Raw genomic sequence first — 24,807 nt, 5'->3', positions numbered from 1 at the left:
TCGTGCCTGGCCATGCAGTCGTGGGTGAACAGGGAGTACAGGAGGGGACTGAGCACGCACCCCTGGGGAGCTCCAGTGTTGAGGATCAGCGTGGCAGATGTGATGGAAATCTGTATGGAAATCTGCACACTGCCACAAAGCCTTCGATGGTTCCTATTGCACTTTGAGTGTTTCTGTCAGTCATAAAGGCATTTATGTTTCATTATTGATGTTTGAAGTGCAGCAGTTCTTTACAGAATGGCTTTACTGCACATACATGATGTACAGTATGTGTACATGACAACTTATTTGTTCATTATTTTTGTGCGTTTGGAAAAAGTTGGTCAATAATTTACAGCCGCTGTCTCTTTTTATAATGTGTGTTCTCTCCTCACAGTTTCTTGCCCACTAAGCTGGGGGCTCCTCTTGGGAGACTACCTGGGGGGATTCAATTTCATGGATACATTCAAAGGCCATGGGAAGAAGGACTGAAGCTGAAATGCTCAGGAGGAGGGGCTCAATCCATTTCTCGCATCTGCAGTTTACAACCCATTGTGAATCTATCCTACTTTTAAAACGCTTTTCCAGCTATTATAATGGAAGTAATTTTTCTGGTTTTTATAATGGAAGTAATGTTTATCCTACATACCGGTGCCTAACTGCCTATACATTTAATACAATGTAGTATTTTATTGTTAGTGTGCAAATAACTATTGCATACGAAGGATGTTCAAAAGAGCCATTAACAGCATGCTTGTATGAAACAATGCTGACTAATTCATTCTGCCATATCTTCTGTTTTACTGTTGTGTGGGAAAATAAAGTAAATGTGTACTCTTACGCCATTGGATATTCACATCCAATGAGATTTCTCTTCTGAGTCTCTTGAAATGTATTAATTATTTACAAAAGCTAGTAGCTTAAAATGGATGTTGAATGATTTCTTTCTCTTTGTATTTAATAGAGGTCGACCGATTATGATTTTTCGATACCGACACCGATTATTGGAGGACCAAAACCCGATACCGATTAATCGGCCGATTTTTTTTGTTTTTTTATTTGTAATAATGACAATTACAACCATACTGAATGAACACTTATTTTAACTTAATATAATACATCAATAAAATCAATTTAGCCTCAAATAAATAATGAAACATGTTCAATTTGGTTTAAATAATGCAAAAACAAAGTGTTGGAGAAGAAAGTAAAAGTGCAATATGTGCCGTGTAAGAAAGCTAACGTTTAAGTGCCTTGCTCAGAACATGGGAACATATGAAAGCTGGTGGTTCCTTTTAACATGAGTCTTCAATATTCCCAGGTAAGAAGTTTTAGGTTGTAGTTATTATAGGAATTATAGGACTATTTCTCTCTGTACGATTTGTATTTCATATACCTTTGACTATTGGATGTTCTTATAGGCACTTTAGTGTTGCCAGTGTAACAGTATAGCTTCCGTCCCTCTCCTCGCCCCTACCTGGGCTCGAACCAGGAACACATCGACAACAGCCACCCTCGAAGCAGCGTTACCCATGTAGAGCAAGTGGAACAACTACTCCAAGTCTCAGAGCGAATGACGTTTGAAACGCTATTAGTGCGCACCCGCTAACTAGCTAGCCATTTCACATCGGTTACACCAGCCTAATCTTGGGAGTTGACAGGCTTGAAGTCATAAACAGAGCAAGAGCTGCTGGCAAAATGCACGAAAGTGCTGTTTGAATGAATGCTTATGAGCCTGCTGGTGACTACCACCGCTCAGTCAGACTGCCCTATCAAATCATAGACTTAATTATAATATAATAAACACACAGAAATACGAGCCTTAGGTCATTAATATGGTCGAATCCGAAAAATATCATCTCGAAAACAAAACGTTTTTTTCTTTCAGTGAAATACGGAACCGTTCCGTATTTGATCTAACGGGTGGCATCCCTAAGTCTAAATATTCCTGTTACATTGCACAACCTTCAATGGTATGTCATAATTACGTAAAATTCTGGCAAATTAGTTCGCAACGAGCCAGGCAATGAACGCAAGAGCAGTGACACAATTTCATGTTAGCAGGCAATATTAACTAAATATGCAGGTTTAAAAGTATATACTTGTGTATTGATCTTAAAGAAAGGCATTGATGTTTATGGTTAGGTACATTGGTGCAATGACAGTGCTTTTTTCGCAAATGTGCTTGTTAAATCATCACCCGTTTGTCCAAGTAGCCTGTGATTCGATGAGAAATTAACAGGGACCGCATCAATTATATGCAACGCAGGACACGTTAGATAAACTAGTAATATCATTAACCATGTGTAGTTAACTAGTGATTATGTTAAGATTGATTGTTTTTTAAAAGATAAGTTTAATGCTAGCTAGCAACTTACCTTGGCTTCTTGTTGCCCTCGCATAACAGGTAGTCAGCCTGCCATGCAGGCTTCTCGTGGAGTGCAATGTAAGGCAGGTGGTTAGAGCGTTGGACTAGTAACCAGAAGGTTGCAAAAACGAATCCCTGAATCCCCCCTGAACAAGGCAGTTAACCCCCGTTCCTAGGCCGTCATTGAAAATAAGAATGTGTTCTTAATCTGACTTGCCTTGTTAAATAAAGGTGTAAAAAAATATAAAAAAATAAACGGCAAATCGGTGGGCAAAAATACCGATTACCGATTCGTTATGAATACTTGAAATCGTCCCTAATTAATCGGCCATTCCGATTAATCGGTCGACCTCTAGTATTTCATTTGAAGTATATGTATTTTCTGCCTTAATTATGTTATTGTCTTATTATGTAGCTCGTTCATCAGTATCCACATCAAAAAATGTAAAATAAAAAGCTGTAATACATTGTCATTGCAATAAAGCTGCTAAGAAACTTTTATAATTTAATAATATGCTAAAGTACACTTTGAAGGTTGCTGTTTTTCTTTTAATTTATGTGATAGTGTGAAATTATGGCACATATCATTATTCATTTGCAGTTGCAGCCATGGTTATAATTTCAGATTATCCCAATTGTACATCATGTCTTAATGATTTACCATGTATGCCTCATATTAAACTTGGCTGGAAAGTTGTGCATGTTTGGAAAGCCTTAAATGTTTATCTTTGTGCCATTCAACAAAAGTAGGACATCTGTTCAAAGTGATAGGTTGGCACTGAGTAAGACATTGCTTACTTGATTACTTATTTGACTATTATTGCCACTCTTAATCTGAGCTCTGAAAGCCACAATGTTGCAGCGCACACCTGCTGTGTGCAGGGGGTTGTTCATAAGTTGCATGGACTCATTCTGTGCAATAACATGTTTTTTTTAATGACTACCTTATCTCTGTACCCTACATATATAATGATCTGTAAGGTTCCTCAGTCGAGCAGTGAATTTCAAACAGATGTTGAAAGACCAGGGAGGTTTTCCAATGCCTCGCAAAGAAGGGCACATATTGGTAGACGGTAAAAAAAAGAAGCAGCAGACATTGAATATCCCTTTGAGCATGGTAAAGTTATTATTACACTTTGGTTGGTGTATCAATAGAACCAGTCACTACAAAGTCACAGGAGTCCTCCTAACTCAGTTACCGGAGGGGAAGGAAACCACTCAGGGATTTCACCATGAGGCCAAAGGTGACTTTAAAACCGTTACATAGTTTAATGGCTGTGATAGGAGAAAACTGAGGATGGATCAGCAACATTGTAGTTACTCCACAATACTAACTTAAATGACAGTGAAAAGAAGGAAGAACGCCTGTACAGAATAAATATCCCAAACATGCATCTTGTTTGCAATAAGGCACTGAAGTAAAACTGCAAAAAAATGTGGCGAAGAAATAAAAAATGTATGTCCTGAATACAAAGCGTTATGTTTGGGGAAAATCCAATACAACACATTACGGAGTACCACTCTCTACCTTTTCAAGCATAGCGGTAGCTGCATCATGTTATGGGTATGCTTGTAATCATTAAGGACTGCTAAGTTTTTCAGGATAAAACAGAAATGGAATAGAGCTAAGCACAGGCAAAATCCTAGAGGAAAACCTAGTTCAGTCTGCTTTCCACCAGACACTGGATGATGAATTCACCTTTCAGCAGGGCAACAACCTAAAACACAAGGCCAAATATACACTGAAGTTTCTTACAGTACCAAGACCAGTGAATGTTCGTTCCTGAGTAGGTAAGTTACACTTTTGACTTAAACCTACTTGAAAATCTATGGAAAGACCTGAAAATGGTTGTTTAGCAATGATTAACAACCAATTTGTCAGAGCTTGAAGAATTTTGAAAAGAATAATGGGCAAATGTTGCACAATTCAGGTGTAGAAAGCTCTTAGAGACTTACCCAGAATAAATCACAGCTGTAATCGCCACCAAAGGTGCTTCTACAAAGTATTGACTCGGGTGTGAATACTTATGTAAATATATGTGTATTTCTTTTTTGCAAACATTTCTAAAAACATGTTTCGACTTTGTACATTATGGGGTAGTGTGTGTAGATTGGTGAGAGAGGAAAAAAATAATTTAATCTGTTTTGAATTAAGACTAACACAATAAAATGTTGAATAAGTCAAGGGATATGTTTCTGAAGGCACTGTAAATTAATTGTGTTGGAAAACAAAAGAACAGAAGCTTTTCAAGTGTTTTATTGTATCAAGTCATAGGCTATTATTACCTTACATAATGCATACACTTGAAACAATCAGTACCAAGTACAATATTTTCACTTTGGGGTCCAAATTACCATGGTTTCAGATCTGTATGTGCCCTAGAGTACATGTCGAAAGCGTTCCACAGGGACGCTGGCCCATGTTGACTCCAATGCCTCCCACAGTTGTGGCAAGTTGGCTGGATGTCCTTTGTGTGGTGGACCATTTTTGATACACAGAAGAAACTGTTGAGCATGAAAAACCCAGCAGCGTTGCAGTTCTTGACACAAACCGGTGCACCTGGCACCTACTACCATACCCCTTTCAAAGGCACAAATCTTTTGTCTTGCCCATTCACCCTCTGAATGGCACACATACACAATCCAGGTCTCTATTATCTCCTCCCTTCCATCTACACTGATAGAAGTGACATCAATAAGGGATCATAGCTTTCACCTGGATTCACCTGGTCAGTCTATGCCATGGAAAGAGCAGGTGTTCATAATGTTGTGTACACTCAGTGTATGTGATGGTGTAAACACTGTAGTTGCATAGGTGTATTGAATTCGAGAAAGGTCCACGCTACTTCTTGCGCTCATTAATTTAAGAGTGTCCAATAGAATAGACACTTACAATGCAACAAAGTTAGACTGTACAGCATAACAACAAGTCATAGATGTTGGCTAAAGCACATACAGATCTGGGACCAGGCTAGGTGCCAATATGTTAATAAATAAAATCACTTTTCACAAATAAACATAAAGTTTATTTTAGAGATGCTGGCAAGGTTTGCAAACAAAGGCGAGTAAGTCCATAGTCTTCAGTTCTTTCTTGAAAAACTATTAACACACTTGAATCAAGGCAACTTGCATCGTGCAGTGCTTCGCCATACAGCTCCACAAATACTAACCAACTATCCACTTCACAGGAGGTTGGTGGCACCTTAATTGGGGAGGACGGGCTTGTGGTAATGGCTGGAGCAGAATGGTATCAAACATGATTTCAATACCATTAGCGCCATTCAATACATTATTATGAGCCATCCTCCCCTCAGCAGCCTCCTGTGATGCGCATTCATAGCTAGAATGTGGCATTAGGCATACTCAGGAATGTAGTGCTGCCGTAACAGAAGATCCTTCTACCTGAATGTGGATGCTATCATAATTACGGGTAGTCCTGAATAAGTCGTGAATAATGATGAGTGAGGAAGTTAAGAGGCACAAATATTATACCCCCAAGACATGCTAACCTCTCACTATTACAATAATGTGAGGTTAGCATTTTATTTTGGGGGGGGGGGGGGGGGTGTATGATATTTGTGCATCTAACTTTGTCACTCATCATTATTCACGCTTCATTCACGATGATCAGTAATCATGGTAGCATCCACATTAATGTAGAAGTGTTTAGAAACATAAGTGAAATGACATAATGTGAAATGAAGTGAAATGACAAAATGACATAATACATTACTTACCATTAATGTCCAAACTGCATGCCAATCATTTTCTCAATTAATCAAAAAAAATAAGCTCCCGCACCTAAAGAAATAGCACTACACCACTGGGCATACTGTAGTGTTTTAAAATTGATATCGGTACTTGACAGATTCCAGTGCCATCATCAGCCTGCAGCGGCAGAGGCACCTCTTGGGCTACGGTCGGCTTTCATAATGGTGAGGTGTGTGGAGGATTACTCAGATCTTCATAAAGTGTCTGTCCCAGAGCTTTAATGGAAAGGGTGATCCACACACCACTCCAGTGTTTTCTTCTGCATGGTCTTGCCAGTGGCTCAGAAGGGCTTGCTTCAAATGGCAGCTAGCATCTCCTGGCGCTCCTCAGCGGTGGGCATGTCAGGCTCGTCTCCTATTCACCATGATGTTGTGCTGAAAGAAAAACAGAAGAAGTAGCGGTGACTCATGTGTTAAGTCCATTTCTTGCTGTGTCTGAGGGGCAATTGTTTGGGACCGCTGGGGACGACAGGTGCAACTGGAAGGGTTGCCAGTTCGAATCCCAGCTCCCGACGGGCAAACGGGTGAGGTTGGGCCGGCATCATCCTATATGTTTGTTCAGTGTAGATTCAGCCGTGGGCCGAATTTTTTCAAGTGGATGGTAGTGGGTCCGGAACATAACTCCGAATAATTTGTAGACTGCAAACTGACTGCAAAAATCCCAAACAGATAATATTTGACTAAAACATAATTTCTAATCTTGTTTACAATCATGTGTCTCTCCATTATGGGTGGGAATACTTGGGAACTGATTTCCATAATTAAAATCACTTGGAGCCGATATCCTGGTGTTTTTACAGTCCTATGTCCAACAACAACAGAAATTATTTAAAAAATTGGTGTTTTGCTCAGAAAACTTGGGGGACAAATAAACCCCATAGGAATGACTGAACGAAACCGGTATCTCATTTCTATTTTTTAGGACTACAAGTTGCTGAGCTCTATACTTAGTTCAATGCATGCATGCATGGGTTTATACCTTGACTTCAAAGCGCGCGCACGTTTTTGTCAATTTCTTGCTGTGACTGTGTGAAAATGACGTCCATTACATTTGTTCATTCGATAAATTGATTAGCTGCACGAGAGAATGTATCAAGATATCATGTCCTAAACTTCCATTTCATAATTTCAGGAACAGCAAGCTAATAATTGCAACATTGTTTTTACTTACAACAGCTCAAACTACTGAATTGAATGTCATTGACCTTAAGCTATGGCAACTATAGTATAGCAGCTAACTTTTAGCTACTAAAAAAAAGCCAGCAAGAGGGCTAACGAGGCTCTGATAACTGATGTGACAAAAAGAGACACTGCAAATGCAGAAGTTTACCTCGACAGTTTTGTACGGCTCTCCCCGAAGTTGGCTATGATAGTGATGCAACTAACTAAGTTAGCTAGCTAGTCATGAAGTCGAATCGTTCGGTAATGTTATCCATCACGCGAAAGCTAGCTAACCTTACACATATCAATGTGCGCTTCGAGTTTGCCATTGTGTCAAGTGCCATCGTCATGCTTAGGTAAAATGTAAATGACTACTCAGCGTGTGTCACACGTACTTTTCTTGATGTCACGGAAACATCTTGAATACGTGTGTTTCTATTCAGGTCGAACGTAATTTAACAACATCACACTACGATTATCACGTTCGCAACAAATTGACAGCAAAACTGACCAACATAACAAAATACAGAAACGACGACCGTAAACTTTTCAGTTAACTGACAGTTCGATTAGCCAATAGGACGATTCTAATGACATACTTAGCCCACCTATTGTTATAAATAAAACTAAGTCAATGCAATTGACAGTATCACTAGCGAGTCCAAAATGTAGCTTTATTAAAAGGGACTATCAAAGACACTGAAATATGAAAGTGACAGTACGTTACACAAATTAAAAATAAGAGGTGGGAGGGATATTGAGTGGGCGTGCCCAAAATGTATGTTTGGTTGCATGGCCGCTGGAAAGAGGGGAAAGCAAACAATTTTCAGGCCCGCCGCGTCTAGCAAAAAATATGAGAAAAAAAATGGTTAAAAATTCGTAAAATAGTTGAAAGTCAAGAAAAATTCAGCAGAAAGGATGTTAAAGCTCATGGGGTGAGTTTGGCGTAATATAAGTAAATTGTTACGGGGTTATTGAATTAAAATATCGGGGTTATTCAAATTATGAGAGAGGGGTGAGCTGGGGGGGAAACGTTTGTGTTAATCAGCACCCAGTTCGGGACCTCAGAGGAAACTAAAGGAAGACATGGCATAAATATTAAGAAAAGTAAAATAAATTGTGACGTTAGTGCTAGTCATGACTATGTTGCATGCTACTGAATGTCAACAACGATTAAATAGTTGAGTTGAGAAAAGTGAACAAGTTAAGTTTTTTTTCTCTGAATATATCAACAACCGTGCTGCGAGAACAGCTGACTTGAACACACGCGTACTTAGCCTATATCAAAGTTATAAATACAAAAAAATGCATGCTGTGCGCATTCAGGTTTTATTTTTACTCACCTGAAATCACTGTAAACATACCCAGATGGATAGAAGCATATTTGCATTGCCGAAACATGCATTAAAAATGAAATGTAATATGTGCATTGTGATTTAATTCTCTGTATTAAGTAATGTTTTCATCCAGAATGTAGACCAAACACGTCTTTGACTAAAATCTGAGATGACAGTGCAACTTTGAGTTAGTTTACAAGTATCGAAGAGAAGAAGTTGCTTGTCAAAACCATAAACAACCAAAATGGAGGGAGAACTGCGGGCAAACTAATTAGGCGATGCTAAACATTGTGTTGTTCATGTCCGTCTATTTTGTACAGAAATAGTTATACTAAGCCATTTGCACTGTGCACGTGACATTACAACTTTTTTAACAACATGCATTGGATGCTATTATGCTGCTCTGCTGTGTTATCATATCATAATAATGTCCCATTGACTTTGATGCGACTATTTAAAATGTTTATATTTGCATGTTGCTTATATATCATATTCAGATTGGACATGATGATTAGTATCATTGCATGTATAATGCACTGATACAGTAGGCTAGCTAGTTTTTGTGTCGTGTAGAAAACTATTCCCAGGTTATTGTTAGCCATAACAACAGCCCCTGCTATCTGAATGTTGCTGCTCATGGCTATAGGACGCACGAGGAGCCTATAGCAACATGGCAAAACCTGTAGCCTACAAGTGAACTCTCGATGGGTTTACACACTGCTGTTTGGCTTTGGTTTTAGTCATGTAAGCTAGGCTATTGGATGTTTTGGGATGGTTTCTTTTGAATGCCACAGTTGCGCTATGGAAATCTTATTGTGTATGTTTAGACAATATGTTGATGTTGTCTTCTATGTAATAAATATTTGGCTCATATGGTGAATGGCAAGATGTGTAAACCCTGCTTTTGAAGTGGATGCTTTGCTTTGCTAAATTGGTTTTCACATGGGAAAACTTTTTTAATTTAAAGAGACAGCTTTCCCTTGACTTTCGTTTCCAAGTTTATAAACCAGTTCGATCGCCATTTACGTAATGCATATAGATGTAGGCATACAGTTCTGGAAAAAAAACGTTCAATTATATGCTAAATATAGTTTTACATAATGTGAAAATCATTGCATTCTTATTATCTGAGTTAAGCTACCAGTGGTTCACATATTTTTTCTATCATAATGTAATAACTTGACTATATGCATGGTGTTTTTGGTGTATTGTATTACAGATAAGCCTTTTGTTTGTCTTTGATTTTATATATTTTAATCAAGTTTGTATTTTAGAAGACTTTGCACCAGATATTGAGAAATAAACTTTGTTTCTTTGACATTCATTATGTGTTATTGAGCCAGATAAGATTAATCTGTTGCATTAAAACACTTAGTTTCATGCAACTTGTATATATCTTAGATGGTGGTATAATACTACTTATATACTACTTAAGATCTTAAAAACTGTACAGTTACGTTAAACAAGTTAGGTTACATTTTCTGGTTGGTATAAGGTAGAATAAAATCTACAATTGGCTCCAAAGTGTTGATATTGATAGAGCATTTGATGTACTTCATATATTTACATTGTTGATGTAATGTTTTTTCATCTTCTCAAATCATAAGACCTTAAATATACACATTTTAATTGACCTATTCCAGTGATCCAGTATCCTTTTGAAGATGGCCTCTGTTGTCTTGGTTGATGTGTTTAAAATTGGAGTACTCAATTGGGGCTTGAGCTCAAATGCTCACCAGTGTAAGAAATGTATCAAGTACAGTTGTGTAGGCTAACCAACTTGTCTCACTGAGATTATGTATTTTATGATTTTTTTTCTATGTATGAATATCGCGAGAATAGTGTTAGAAATATTAGTACAACCCAAGGATTCAGTTCTACTTTGTCATAGTTTACTTATCTAACATCAATGGTATTATATGTCTATAAAGCAATGTTCTTAGACAGATAGTGAGAGGATTGAGAAAGAGAAAAAAGTATGTTTAATGTTACATTAAGAAAGAGGATTTGTCTTAATAAGAAGTATGGTAATTTAGAGATGATTTGCAAACCTCATTATCACAAAACTTATCAAAGACAGAACACTAAGTTCTAATCAATCAAAACATCTTTAGACACTAAAATATGTCACCCTGTTGAAATTCTAAATACCAGTTTTTAAGTGCTTTAATTTGTCTTTTATTAGACTTGTGCATTGTGAATACAGATCACCAGAAAGGGTTTTGATAATCATTTGATTAATCAGAAAGTGTTATTTTTGATTTCATAATGTTTTAAAGATGATGAACGAACACCTCCATTATTTTTCACTAGCATTCTAATACATTGTTATGAATTGTGCATCTATGAATGATTGTATCCCAACCATTATATTTTATTGTTGGTTAATGAATACAACCAGCTCACTGCTCTGATGCCTTGTTTTAGCTGCTTAAAAAACTCTGAGACGGCACATTTTAACCATCTTTAATTGTATAAGACTGCTGTGATTGTTCATCCTACAAAGATGAGTTAAAATGTGTAGTCTCAGAGTTTTTTAAGCAGCTAAAACAAGGCATCAGAGCAGTGAGCTTACAAGACCTTTACCATACATTTAGCTATAAAAAAAATCGCCCTTTACACAACATTACCTATATATTGAGAGTAAAGAAAAATGATAAATGCTTAAGCTGAATCTAAAGACATAACTATCAAGCTATGGATGCCTGTCTTAGCACACCTGAACTTAGTATTAATAACCCTCTCTAATAAGTGTGATCATTACAAAACATGTTTGCTCTCCCCATATTCTTCTGCTATACATCTAATTTATTCTTCCATCGCTGGTTCCATTACTGTTTCTCCTAGTTCTGTATCGCCCAGTTTTGTCTTCCCATGGGCTATAACCTGGTCACTGTGTGGAGATCAACTGATCCTTAATGTGTACTATAGCTTCCTCTTATGCTATATCCAGTAGGTATTTATTATGTAGCGCAGACAGGTTTTTAATGAGAGCTCCTGTGCGCTTCCTCTGCTCCCTGTTGCACATTTCCCTTCTCCGCTTGCATTAGTAGTTGGGACTATTTGCTCCAGGTCTGGGATAATCCGACTTGGTAATTAGCCATGCGGATTTGGCAGAAGCTGCGTTCCTGTTGCTGCGGGAATGTTACACTGGAAGCCTTCTGAATCATGTCCTGATAGTGGAGAAATACAGGATCAAGATGGATTGATTGCTATATTTAAAATAGCTTGATTACTGTTTTAGAACCTTCTCTATGACTGGATTTTGTCTGGATTTTCAATCTTCATACCCTATACATCTCACTACTTTCATTGAATTTGATATACCTTCAGCGTCAACTGTGAAATATTTGGAAACTGTGGAAATAATAAAAATATCAAATGTATTCCCCTACTTGTAGAATGATACGGAATTTCTGTAGAATTTCTTACCCGTTTGAATGTAAACATTGACCTTTTTCTTTCTCTCTCTCTCTCTCTCTCTCTCTCTCTCTCTCTCTCTCTCTCTCTCTCTCTCTCACACACACACACACACACACACACACACACACACACACACACACACACACACACACACACACACACACACACACACACACACACACACACACACACACACACACACAGCCTCAGGCCTCTGAGTCCTGGCGGTGTTGAGCACATAAAACTGGATAAAGAACAAGCGTCATCGACACTAGGTGGGAACCGCGTCCCTGTCCAGCCAGCCACGCTGTCCTAGGGTGCAATGGCCACGGGAACCCAGGGGCATCTAGACCACATTTCAGATAAATCCAGGCTCGCGGTGGCCACAGGGAGGCGAAAGAGAGCGGAAGGGGGCAAGCCCAGGAAGAACTTCCCCTGTCAGCTGTGTGAGAAGGCCTTCAACAGCGTGGAGAAGCTAAAGGTGCACTCATACTCACACACGGGAGAGAGACCGTACCGGTGCTCCCACCAGGACTGCACCAAAGCCTTCGTCTCCAAATACAAGCTGCTACGGTAACAGAAAAAGCGCCCGTTATCTTCTAGTAGGCCATTCTGTATTCTTCTGTATGTACAACACTTACTGTAATATGTAGTTGTTATCTTTAGTAGTCTGTCATTGTATACATTCATGGATTATTGAAGTTTTAAGATCATATGTATCTGTCCTGACTAGCATGCTTACATAAGCACTAGGGCAGTGACGATTCCAGTATCGCAATATTTTTTTCCATGGCAAAAATGTAAACATGAAGCAGATCGAACTCTTTGGTCCTTTAAAAACCTGCTGTAAAATATTGTGTGCTATACCTTGGAAAATAAATAAATGTGACTCTGGTGGACTACATAATGATGTTTGTTTCCAACATTAGGGCTGTTTTCCTAAAGAAGTGAAATCTGCTTCGTTTTTTGTTTCCTTGCCACGATACTAACGAGTATAACGATACTGGTACCGTCCAGGCCCTAATAAGCAGAAAGAGTTATTGCTGAAATATGAAGTGTTGATTGAATGTCATCTGTGTTCGAAGGCATATGGTGACACACTCGCCGGAGAAAACCCACAAATGTACGTACTGTGAGAAAATGTTCCAGCGCAAGGATCACTTAAAGAACCACCTACACACTCACGACCCCAACAAGGAGGCCTTCACCTGCCAGGAATGCAGCAAGAGCTACAACACCAAGCTGGGCTTCAAGCGCCACCTGGCCCTGCATGCGGCCAACAGCGGAGATCTCACCTGCCAGGTGTGCCTGCAGCCATTCGCCAGCACAGGCCTGCTCCTGGAGCACCTCAAGTCCCACGCCGGCAAGGCCTCGGGCGGCACCAAAGACAAGAAGCACAGGTGCGAGCACTGCGAGCGCCGCTTCATCACGCGCAAGGACGTGCGGCGCCACATGGTGGTGCACACGGGCCGTAAGGACTTCCTGTGCCAGTATTGCGCACAGCGATTCGGCCGGAAGGACCACCTGACGCGTCATGTGAAAAAAAGCCACGCCCGTGAGCTGCTGAGGGTCAAGACGGAGCCAGACGATTCGCTGGCATCCCCCTTCTCCAACGGGATGGCTGGAGGTGTCAAGGGTGAGCTGGCCACCATGTCAGTGCCGCGCAGGCAGCTCCAGCTCAACCTCTACGGCGGCCCTCTCCTTCCCCAGCACCACTGCCCCACCATGCCCCCCCTGGACATAGAGCCCAATCCCCCACACCCCTTCTCCCTAAAGTACCAGCTGGGCTCCAACCTTACCTCATACTCCATCTCCACCCTGGAGAGGGAGCAGAATCTAAAGGGAGAACTGGAGACGTATCTGATGGAACTGCAGAGCGGCATGCCCTCCTGGGCTGAGGGGGCCCAGCTATCCTCCGCCTCCAAACTGGAGTTGGACTCCCAGGTGGGCTTGTTGGATGAGACCTCGCCCGGCGATGTGTCTCTGTCCAAAATCGTGGCAGTGGGCGAGTCGCTGGCCTCTTCCTCGTTGGTCGACTTCTCACAGCTCTTCAACTTCCTGCCATTGAATGGCCCCCCGTATGGGCACCAGGCGGCAGCCGGCGGGGGTTTAGGCGGGTTACCCTACCTGCCAGAGGAGGCACTGTCTCTCGTCCAGCTACCGCCCCAGCCCCCAGATTCCCACAAGGTAGCGGGAAGTGGGGGGGGTATCAGCCCCCTCCTTGGTCACTCCTCCTATTCCTCAAACCTGAGCACAACCACCACGCTGCCCCGCTTCCACCAGGCCTTCCAGTGAGATGACAAAACACAAACGCACACGCATACCCATAATCCACGCATGCACACACTTACAGTACACACACACACAGGTTGATAAAAAAATAAGCTAATTTGTATTTTTATAGCAGTAACAATTTTTTTTATGTGTCTGCACAAAACTACTCCATAATTGCACTTCTGTTCAACAATTATGGGATTCTTTAAATACAGATAAACAAGTAGTTTGGCTCAACCACATAGCTCAAGCCATGGGATAATGGATGACATTTCATTTGGTTAGTGTCAACAATGCTATATCACCACCCTTACAAATTCACCACTATAATGCTGATGACTGACACAGTCCCTTTTAGTATACACAACAACAATCAAACATATCTAGGGTTTTGGAGTTTTCCATAGATTAATTTATGTAGGAATGAGATTACAGTGATGTATTTCTATATTGTATTTCTATTTCTATCTTGCCTTGCAATTCCTTTAACTTAGTTTGTCGGTTTAACCATATTTTCATATAGCACTTTGTGTGATGTTGAATGTCAGCAATGCAAAACATTTAAAAATGTCTTTGTTATCGTTTTTTGTTTTAGGATTTCAAGCAATTGGAATCATACGTTATTAGACATAAGGTACTGAAAAGCCCCTTTTGGAAGATAGTGTGAGAACCATCCCTGTTCCCCTATCAAAACCAAAGTCAACCAAATATGGACTGAATTGCCAGGCAGAATAGTGTCATGCTGTTGCTGATGGTTGTAAACATTGCTGCTGCCTAGTTGTTCCCCTATAGACCCTTGAAATAACTCAACCAGAAATAGACTAAGTTGTTCATCCTCATTTAAATTTATTTCATATAAAAGGTGACAAGATAATATAACTTTTTAAGGCAAGATTATTAACATAGGCCCGGTACCATTTCGGCCCCTAGCCTTTTGCTGCTACCTACCGCTTTGTTTTATGGACTGGATTGGAAAGCAAAATTGTAAAATGCTTTCACCTATCCAGTCATTTCATAACTGTGGTTATCAAAGGTCAGGAGCTAGTGGAAGGGACTAAGGACTGAAATGGAACCAGACAATAGAAACAACAATAAAGCACTGCCACATAACTGGGGGCAATTTGTCTTTCCACAGTCAACAGGTGTTAATACCGGATATGAGGTTAGAAATAGTATGGGGAACTATAACCCAATCATGCATCAAATCAAGGATAATGTTAGCAATATTTCAACAGCAGGAAACAAGTGAAGTTGAGCCACCAGTTACAAAGAAAAATATATCCATTGTGCAGTTTGAAGTGCTAGATGGGTGTCTGTCACAGGTGGCTAGAGGCACCTTAATTGGTGAGGACGGGCTCATAGTAATGGCTGGAACTGAATAAATGGAATGGTATCCATTTCAGTCACTCCATTCAAGCAATTATTATGACCCTTACTCCCCTCACTAGCCTCCTGTGGGATCTGTAAACATATCTGGTCACCTTGAATGTGTATGCGCAGGTTTGTTTGTGCCTACTTCACGTGTTTGTGTTTCCAGTCAAGGGCAATTAAGTGATTGTCTATGTGAGGGTCCTCTTCTCTGCAATCTGGGAGACTATAGAGGGGTCAGAACAGAATTGTCTGTTACAACTCATCAAGATGGATTAATCATGTGTGAATGGGAGATTTTTCCCTCACACATGCAGACATTCAGAGAAATGAATGCAAAGCACTTTTAATGTCATATGTGACAGGTTGTTCATTTACTCAGTGCCAAGTGATGTCCCAACTTTAAATTTCAAGTCAGGATCCAGTAATCCAATATTATTTTCAAGGCCCATAATAATACAATTACAATATTTGGATTTTTATTTTGTGAAAATGACATAAGCTTGCATCCATATGACATAAGCTATCTTTAGAGTTTTAACTACAAAAGTTGTTAGTTTGTCAGGTGAAGACAGAACAAACATTTTATTAACAGGTAGAGAATGTAAATACAATATTACAGCCAGCCAGGAATGACATTGCCCTTGTTATACAGTACCATTCACAAATAAGGATTCCTCAAATATAAGTATATTGACCAATGGCAGACAGCATATCAATCATTCTCTGCTCAGCATAGAAAATGCTTCCCCACAATTGCTGTTTCAATAAGACTGATACATGACTACTTTAGCTTACCAGTCCCTGAAGTAGCCCCTTAGCACCAACTTAGATAGCAGTTGTTTTGACATTGTAGGTTTAGATAAAGTACTGGATTGCACACCTCTCTGCATGATATGAATTCGGCTTGAGTTCATTCTCAGCTGCCATGGTTGTAGAGTGTTTCTGAGGTTTGGTTTTTAGTCGCTCAGAAAGATCTTGTCAATTTTGTACATTGTGTTGCATAGTGCTGTATGATATACAGTAGAAACTAGCAATGATGAACTATGGATGACAGTGAGAGGACATGCCTATATTACTACCAGTATGGGTTCAAGACACTCTTTGGTCAGAGACAGAGTTCGTGTTAGTATACTTTCATTCATGTATAATGTATAGTGTGTGTAATGGAAACATTTCTCACTTGAACTGCAAAATTAAAAACTAGACATTGTTGGTCTGTTCAAGAAGTGACAGTAACACTGTGCTGAGAGGCACTGACTTACAGGAGCAGCCTCTTTTTTCTTGTTTAAAATATCTTTATTACAAAAAGTATAGATGTCAAAGTTACCTCTTTAGAGAAAATTAACGTGTAAATACAATATTAAATGTTTTATTTTTACAGGTACAGTTTTTACAGTGTTTTACTATCAACATTTAATTTTTGCTTTACTTGCACAAATGTTCTGTGTGTCTCATTGAGGGGTCTATCTGTCAGATATTAAAGACTCTATTTTCGCATCATTGCAGTCATTTTACATATGCCAAATTCCTTAGCATCTATATCTACGCTGACAATTTGTTTGACTTTTATACAATGGGTGGATGCTGATTGGTTAAAAGCGCATTCCAGCCAGTGTCTATTCCACAAGTTACCACCAGCTAAAACTATGATGTTGAAATGCCTATTTACTCTGTTCCATCTTACTTTGCAATCCACTGTCTTATTAGCCCACCGAGGATATATTTAAACTTGATCTCCACTATAAAAAGCATCTAGACATTACGTCCCATTTCTTTTAGACTAACATTTGATTTTCAACAGATGAGATTTCTATAAACCTTGCTGTCTGTCTCCACGACATTTGAAATTTTCAATATTGAAATTCGATCTCCAGCTGTCCCATAGTAATGAACATGTCAAGACCAGACAGACAGGCAGGCAGGCAGGCAGCGTTTGTCAGCCAGTCGAAATCATGACTCCGCTGGCATCATTTTTATGGATATATACAAAGAAATGTCAATAGAAACAGGTCAAATGAAACGAAATGCAGATAGTTTGCTGTCTTTCCAGCTTAAGTTTGAAGTGATTGTGTTAGCAGTGTTGTTTTCTAGCTCCACTGAACAACAGTGTCTTGACGAGAGAGGACATTTTCTATGCCAGGCAAAATCGCGCATCTTTGGCTCATTGTTATGGATGTATACAAATAAATGTCACTAGAAAACAGCTTAAACAAACGCAAATGCAGCTACTTTGTTGTTATTCTGGCTGCACTGTTTGACGTGACTGAAAGTTAGCTGTAGTTGGCTAGCTAGCAAGGAAGGGATAAGAACATTTTGAACCAACATCTGGGTCGCGTCCATAGATACATAACAAAAAGACTGAGTCTCGTCCCTGGCAACCGAACCGATAGACCAAATTACCAGCCGGCTTGGGAAGCAACCCTAGATTTGTGTCGGGACAATTTTTTTAAATGTAACCTTTATTTAACTAGGCAAGTAACAAATTCTTATTTACAATGACGCCTACCCTGGCAAAACCCGGACAACGCTGGGCCAATTGGGCGCCGCCCTGTGGGACTCCCAATCACAGGTGGATGTGATACCGCCTGGATTCAAACCAGGGACTGTAGTGATGCCTCTTGCACTGAGATGCAGTGCCTTAGACCACTGTGCCACTCGGGAGCATATGTCTTGTGGAAGGATGAAATAGTATGAATAAATTCATCAAAATAACGTTTTTAATGAAAATATGTCAATCATTATTTGAATATGTTTGTTACTCAATTTTGTCTCGGGCCTCACAACACCTGTGCCAATATATCCTCCAAACACTGGCTTCTCTGACATTATCACTTTATTAACCCTTGATAATGAAAAAGTAATCCGAGAACTATATATCAAATTTGAGAAAATGTATTGGAGTAGCTTATAAGGTTCAAGTGCTTGGGATACTGATATTTTTATATCCTCAATATTTTACACTTTTTATGGTTTCAGAAGGCACTTATTGTGTCCACTGATGGATTATTGAGTATCTGATACAAGGGTTTCTTCAGTGAGAGACACAGACCTTTAGCAATTCATGCCAACCTTCATTATAAGCTTCAGTGGTACCATTGAACCATGTTGAATGTGTATATAAGAAACACTGCAATATTTTGGTATTGGATCAAGCTGCTAACATTACTTCTAAAGCTCCTTAAGGTGCCACAGACCTCTTTTCTAGTTCTTTGCTTTGTTTTTACAAAAAATATCAAATTGAGCTGAATGGTTGACATGTGTGTGCTTAGTTGTTTTCATGTACATATGTTTTCTGTACTGTGACTTTTTGTGGTATTGTATGGACTTTCCTGTAATGTCACAAGCTTCTCTCCTTCACTTTGTATGGCGGTATGATGGGGTACCTTTTGTCATGCTGTTTATTGACAGAAAAGGGCTTGGGTGAGTGTTCACTTGTCACCTCAGTATTAAATCAGGCTGAGATTACCTTGATGGCGATGATGAAGAAGAAGAGAATGACTCCACGAGAAGGGACACTTCTCTGAAAGGACTAGTAGTACTTATACAGAGGGATTTGTTTAGAGGCAAACTGCATTCCAGCCATGTTGGATTTCTTTTTCATTGCAATGCCATCCTGTGAGAATGATGGACTCGTGTTGCTAATCATTTATATATTCCTTAAAATACATTTTACAAACTACTGTTGTATTTGTATAAATATTGGCAAAATAATGTTTGCATATAAGTTGTGTAAAATAGAAATTAACGCTGCAGCTTTTTATGAATTTTCAAACATTGACATCATCCAAAGAGACAGATTATTTATTGTCCGGCCGAATAACCTGATTTGTTTCCATACTACCTTGCTGCTATGAGAGTGAAGATCTCCAGTCTTCAACTCCAGTGTTATTACACAGTGTAATGAAAGCTCAATCAACATAAAAGAAGAATTAATGCAAAAGTCCACAATTGTTGGTCCATTTTTTAAGTGTGTGTCAGTATGTGTGTAAGGTCTACAATCCAAAATAATTTATAATAGATACATTTTACTGGAAGATAATCCCATGCATATTGAACAAATTTCAGCTTTTAGCGACTGCAGATTATCAAAGAGTGCGTTTCTGACAAAAAATCTGTGGTGGAAAAAGTACGCAACTGTCATACTTGAGTAAAAGTAAAGATACCTTAATAGAAAATGACTCAAGTAAAAGTGAAAGTCACACAGTAAAATAATTTAAAAGTGTTTGGTTATAAATATACTTAAGTATCAAAAGTAAATGTAATTTCCAAAATATACTTAAGTATCAAAATCATTTCAAATTCCTTGTATTAAGTAAATCAGATGGCACGACTGTGTTATTTTTTTATTTATTTATGGCAAGCCAGGGGCACATTCCAACACTCAGACATCATTTACAAACGAAGCATTTGTGTTTAGTAAATTTTCCAGATCAGAGGCAGTAGGGATGACCAGGGATGTTCTTTTGATAAGTGCTTGAATTGGACTGTTCTTCTGTCCTGCTCAAAATGTAACAAGTATTTTTGAGGGTCAGGAAAAATGTATGGAGTAAAACGTAACTTATTTTCTTAAGGAATGTAGTGAAGTAAAAGAAAAAGATGTCAAAAATAGTCAAGTAAAGTACACATACCCTAAAAACGATTTATTTTATCTACAGTAGGCTAACTTTAGTGCTCAAGGAATGACATTGAATGAAAGCAATGTTTACTTTTTAAACATTATTGAAGTCTCAATAGAGTGTACATCTTCAAAAGTTATATTCTTCTAAAAATCAAGGGGTATCTCATAATTATGTCTGGAAAATTGACAGACTGACTTTAATTATCCGAGGCTACTCCTTATTAGGGCTACCTCTTGTTCCAGCTATCAACTAATCGAATAACAACATGCGCAAGCTCTCATTTGCAGAGTGCGCACAAGGTGGTCAGAAAATGCCATCCCCAATTCACCCGACTCGGTGCCTGAAGAACTTTATCCATCTCTCGATTTTGGAGCTAGCAGCATTCCACAGGCAAATTATTGCAACGATTTCACCCTACATATCCCAACTCAATGGTTCCATGGGAAGGTCGCAACCAGGAACTACAACCCATGCAGTTCATCGGACCAGGGGGGTTGGGTTCATTTACAGAGGTGTGTACTTTGAGGAGACTGTCGGTGCGTCAAGAATAAGCTCGCATCCAGGCACGCTCATTTACGCCATAAGAACATTGTGTGCATTATAGCAAACACCACGTGCATACCGGTGAATTTGGTAAACGGGGACAACATTGGCACTCGAGTAATGGAATATGCACGTGAAGGAAATCTTCACCAGCTCATCTACGGTTGCGCGGATATGCTTGCAGTGGACAGGTTAGCCCGGTTAGCCAATGTGCGGGAGCACTGGTTGGTCGGCCCAATTGAGGTAGTATGTACATGAATGTATAGTTAAAGTGACTATGCATATATGATAAACTGAGAGTAGCAGCAGCGTAAAAAGAGGGATTGGGGCTGGGGGGGGGCACACAATGCAAATAGTCCAGGTAGCCATTTGATTACCTGTTCAGGAGTCTTATGGCTTGGGGGTGAAAACTGTTGAGAAGCCTTTTTGTCCTAGACTTGGCACTCCGGTACCGCATGTCATGTGGTAGTAGAGAGAACATTCTATGACTGGGATGGCTGGGGTCTTTGACAATTTTTAGGGCCTTCCTCAGACACCGCCTGGTGTAGAGGTCCTGGATGGCAGGCAGCTTAGCCCCAGTGATGTACTGGGCCGTAGGCACTACCCTCTGTAGTGCCTTGTGGTCAGAGGCCGAGCAATTGCCGTACTAGGCAGTGATGCAACCAGTCAGGATGTTTTCTATTTTGGAGCTGTAGAACCTTTTGAGGATCTCAGGACCCATGCCAAATATTTTTTGTTTCCTGAGGCGGAATAGGCTTTGTCATGCCCTCTTCATGACTGGCTTGGTGTGTTTGGACCATTCTAGTTTGTTGATGTGGCCACCAAAGAACTTGAAGCTCTCAACCTGCTCCACTACAGCCCCGTCGATGAGAATGGGGGCGTGCTCGGTCCTCCTTTTCCTGTAGTCCACAATAATCTCCTTAGTCTTGGTTACGTTGAGGGAAGGTTGTTATTCTGGCAGCACCCGGCCAGGTCTCTGACCTCCTCCCTATAGGCTGTCTCGTCGTTGTCGGTGATCAGGCCTACCACTGTTGTGTTGTCTGCAAACTTAATGATGGTGTTGGAGTCGTGCCTGGCCATGCAGGGAGTAAAGGAGGGGACTGGGCACGCACCCCTGGGGAGCTCCAGTGTTGTAGATCAGCGTGGCAGATGTGTTGCTACCCACCCTCACCACCTGGGGGCGGCCCGTCAGGAAGTCCAGGATCCAGTTGCAGAGGTGTTTAGTCCAAGGATCCTTAACTTAATGATGAGCTTTGAGGGTACTATGGTGTTGAACGGTGAGCTGTCGTCAATGAATAGCATTCTCACATAAGTGTTCCTTTTGTCCAGGTGGGAAAGGGCAGTGTGGCGTGCAATAGATATTACGTCATCTGTGGATCTGTTTGGGCGGTATGCAAATTGGAGTGGGTCTAGGGTTTCTGGGATAATGGTGTTGATGTGAGCCATTAGCAACCTTTCAAAGCACTTTATGGCTACGGACGTGAGTGCTACGGGTCTGTAGTCATTTAGGCAGGTTGCCTTTGTGTTCTTGGGCACAGGGACTATGGTGGTCTGCTTGAAACATGTTGGTATTATAGACTAAATCAGGGACATGTTGAAAATGTCAGTGACGACACCTGCCAGTTGGTCAGCACATGCCCGGAGCACACGTCCTGGTATTCCGTCTGGCCCCGCAGCCTTGTGTATGTTAACCTGTTTAAAGGTCCTACTCACGTCAGCTACAAAGAGTGTAATCACACAGTCGTCCGGAACAGCTGATGCTTTCATGCATGCCTCAGTGTTGCTTGCCTCGAAGCGAGCATAGATGTGATTTAGCTCGTCTGGGAGGCTCGTGTCACTGGGCAGCTCGCGGCTGTGCTTCCCTTTGTAGTCACATTGGCGAGTAGTATTGACGGTAACGGCAGCTTTCCCACTCGCCTTTCCGGGTCCTGACCAGGCATCCGGCTCTTTGTCCTCTGTACCTGTGTCGCTTCCTCTTGCAAATAACGGGGATGTTGTCCCTGTCGGGTGTTTGGAGAATGCCCTGTGTGTCTTGCTTGTTGAAGAAAAAATCTTTGTCTAAACCGAGGTGAGTGATCGCTGTCCTGATATCCAGAAGCTCTTTTTTGCCGTAAGGTACGGTATAGTGCATTTGGATATCAAACCGGCCAATGTATTGGTCTCAAGGGAGGATTTGTGTAAGATTGTTGACTTTGGCTGTTCACTGAAATTGGAGCTCGGGGGGAGGGTCTATCCAGCCTCACGCCCCAAATGAGTCATGGCAGGGACACCTACACCCACCGAGTGCCTGAGTGGTTGAACGGGGAAGACATGTCTCCAAAGTCAGACATCTTGTCACGTCCTGACCAGTAAAGGGGTTATTTGTTATTATAATTTGGTCCGGACGTGGCAGGGGGTTTTGGTCCATCCATTACGACGACCGTGATACATCTACTCCTTTGGCATCACTCTTTGGCAACTGATCACCAGAGAGCAGCCCTATAGAGGCGACAGGCAACATGTGTTATGTAGTGGTTGCATACGATTTACGCCCCTCGGTCACTGATGAGACCTTCTCCACATTTCAAGGAGACCCTGTGGAAACATTGTGCTCAAGTGCTGGAGCGGCGAGCCAAGGTGGAGACCAAGCACCCAAGATGTCCTCACAGATCTGGACAAGATCTGGTCTGAACCTTACTTTGTTTTGTCTTTATCAACCCAGACTAATTTTTATTTGTCATTATCAAGCCAGACTATATATCATTGTGTGATCCGTCAGTGGTGTCCATTAACTTTTACGCATGTATACTTAACGCACAGCTTTTATGCACATCCTGTTGGACTCCCATGTTGATTTACTGAATTCAAGTGAATTGTGAAAGCCAAGTCCCAATGGGAACATCACACTAAAAGGCATATGATGCCGTCACTCTTTTGCCAATTCTGCTAAATAGATGTTTTAACAGTGTTTAAAATACAAGTTGCCTAATATTGAAACTACTCAAATGGGCACCTATTCCTTATTTTAAATGCATAACCTCTTAAAATATATACATTTCTGATATACCTATACTGAAGTGAGTTTTGCACTAAATTGCTTTAGGCCTACTTGTTTACCTGATTTTTAAGGATAACAAAAATGTGTCAATGTAAAATACATTTTTTATATACATTTACATTTTTTACATTTACGTCATTTAGCAGACGCTCTTATCCAGAGCGACTTACAAATTGGTGCATTCACCTTATGATATCCAGTGGAACATCCACTTTACAATAGTACATCGATACCTTTTTTGTGGGGGGGGGTAGAAGGATTACTTTATCCTATCCCAGGTATCCCTTAAAGAGATGGGGTTTCAGGTGTCTCCGGAAGGTGGTGATTGACTCCGCTGTCCTGGCGTCGTGAGGGAGCTTGTTCCACCATTGGGGTGCCAGAGCAGTGAACAGTTTTGACTGGGCTGAGCGGGAACTGTGCTTCCGCAGAGGTAGGGAGGCGAGCAGGCCAGAGGTGGATGAACGCAGTGCCCTTCTTTGGGTGTAGGGACTGATCAGAGCCTGAAGGTACGGAGGTGCCGTTCCCCACACAGCTCCGTAGGCAAGCACCATGGTCTTGTAGCAGATGCGAGCTTCAACTGGAAGCCAGTGGAGTGTGCAGAGGAGCAGGGTGACGTGCGAGAACTTGGGAAGGTTGAACACCAGATGGGCTGCGGTGTTCTGGATGAGTTGTAAGGGTTTAATGGCACAGGCAGGGAGCCCCGCCAGCAGCGAGTTGCAGTAGTCCAGACGGGAGATGACAAGTGCCTGGATTAGGACCTGTGCCGCGTCCTGTGTAAGGCAGGGTCGTACTCTGCGAATGTTGTAGAGCATGAACCTACAGGATCGGGTCACCACCTTGATGTTAGCTGAGAACGACAGGGTGTTGTCCAGGGTCACGCCAAGGCTCTTAGCACTCCGGGAGGAGGACACAATGGAGTTGTCAA

The 24,807-nt window shown here is 40.8% G+C and overlaps 1 protein-coding gene, 1 long non-coding RNA gene and 1 pseudogene across 2 annotated transcripts; 2 read left to right on the top strand and 1 right to left on the bottom strand.

The window, feature by feature from the left end:
- Positions 1-4,588: 4,588 nt before the first annotated feature.
- Positions 4,589-7,994, bottom strand: LOC123728996 (uncharacterized). Its single transcript, XR_006760705.2, has 2 exons — positions 7,448-7,994; positions 4,589-6,492 (listed from the first exon to the last, which is right to left on the bottom strand). It is a non-coding gene; the product is annotated as an uncharacterized LOC123728996 (long non-coding RNA).
- Positions 7,995-8,066: 72 nt separating this feature from the next.
- On the top strand, positions 8,067-17,180 carry LOC106578733 (zinc finger protein PLAG1). Its single transcript, XM_014157863.3, has 3 exons — positions 8,067-8,213; positions 12,243-12,611; positions 13,124-17,180. Exons 2-3 carry the CDS (start codon positions 12,361-12,363, stop codon positions 14,331-14,333), a joined length of 1,461 nt encoding a protein of 486 aa, XP_014013338.1. The 5' UTR covers positions 8,067-8,213; positions 12,243-12,360; the 3' UTR covers positions 14,334-17,180.
- A 3,432-nt stretch (positions 17,181-20,612) lies between these two features.
- LOC123729049 (proto-oncogene serine/threonine-protein kinase mos-like) lies at positions 20,613-23,855 on the top strand (annotated as a pseudogene).
- Positions 23,856-24,807: the final 952 nt, after the last annotated feature.

The sequence above is a fragment of the Salmo salar genome, chromosome 19, assembly GCF_965601325.2.
Source record: "Salmo salar chromosome 19, fSalSal1, whole genome shotgun sequence".
Lineage (NCBI taxonomy): Eukaryota > Metazoa > Chordata > Actinopteri > Salmoniformes > Salmonidae > Salmo > Salmo salar.
The sequence above is the reverse complement of the archived record's forward strand: the minus strand, read 5'-3'. Positions and strand labels throughout refer to the sequence as shown.

Coding starts and splice junctions, on each gene's coding strand:
- LOC106578733 (XM_014157863.3), top strand. CDS start 12,361: ATGGCCACGGGAACCCAGGGGCATCTAGACCACATTTCAGATAAATCC. Junction 12,612..13,123: donor TCCAAATACAAGCTGCTACG/GTAACAGAAAAA, acceptor CTGTGTTCGAAG/GCATATGGTGACACACTCGC.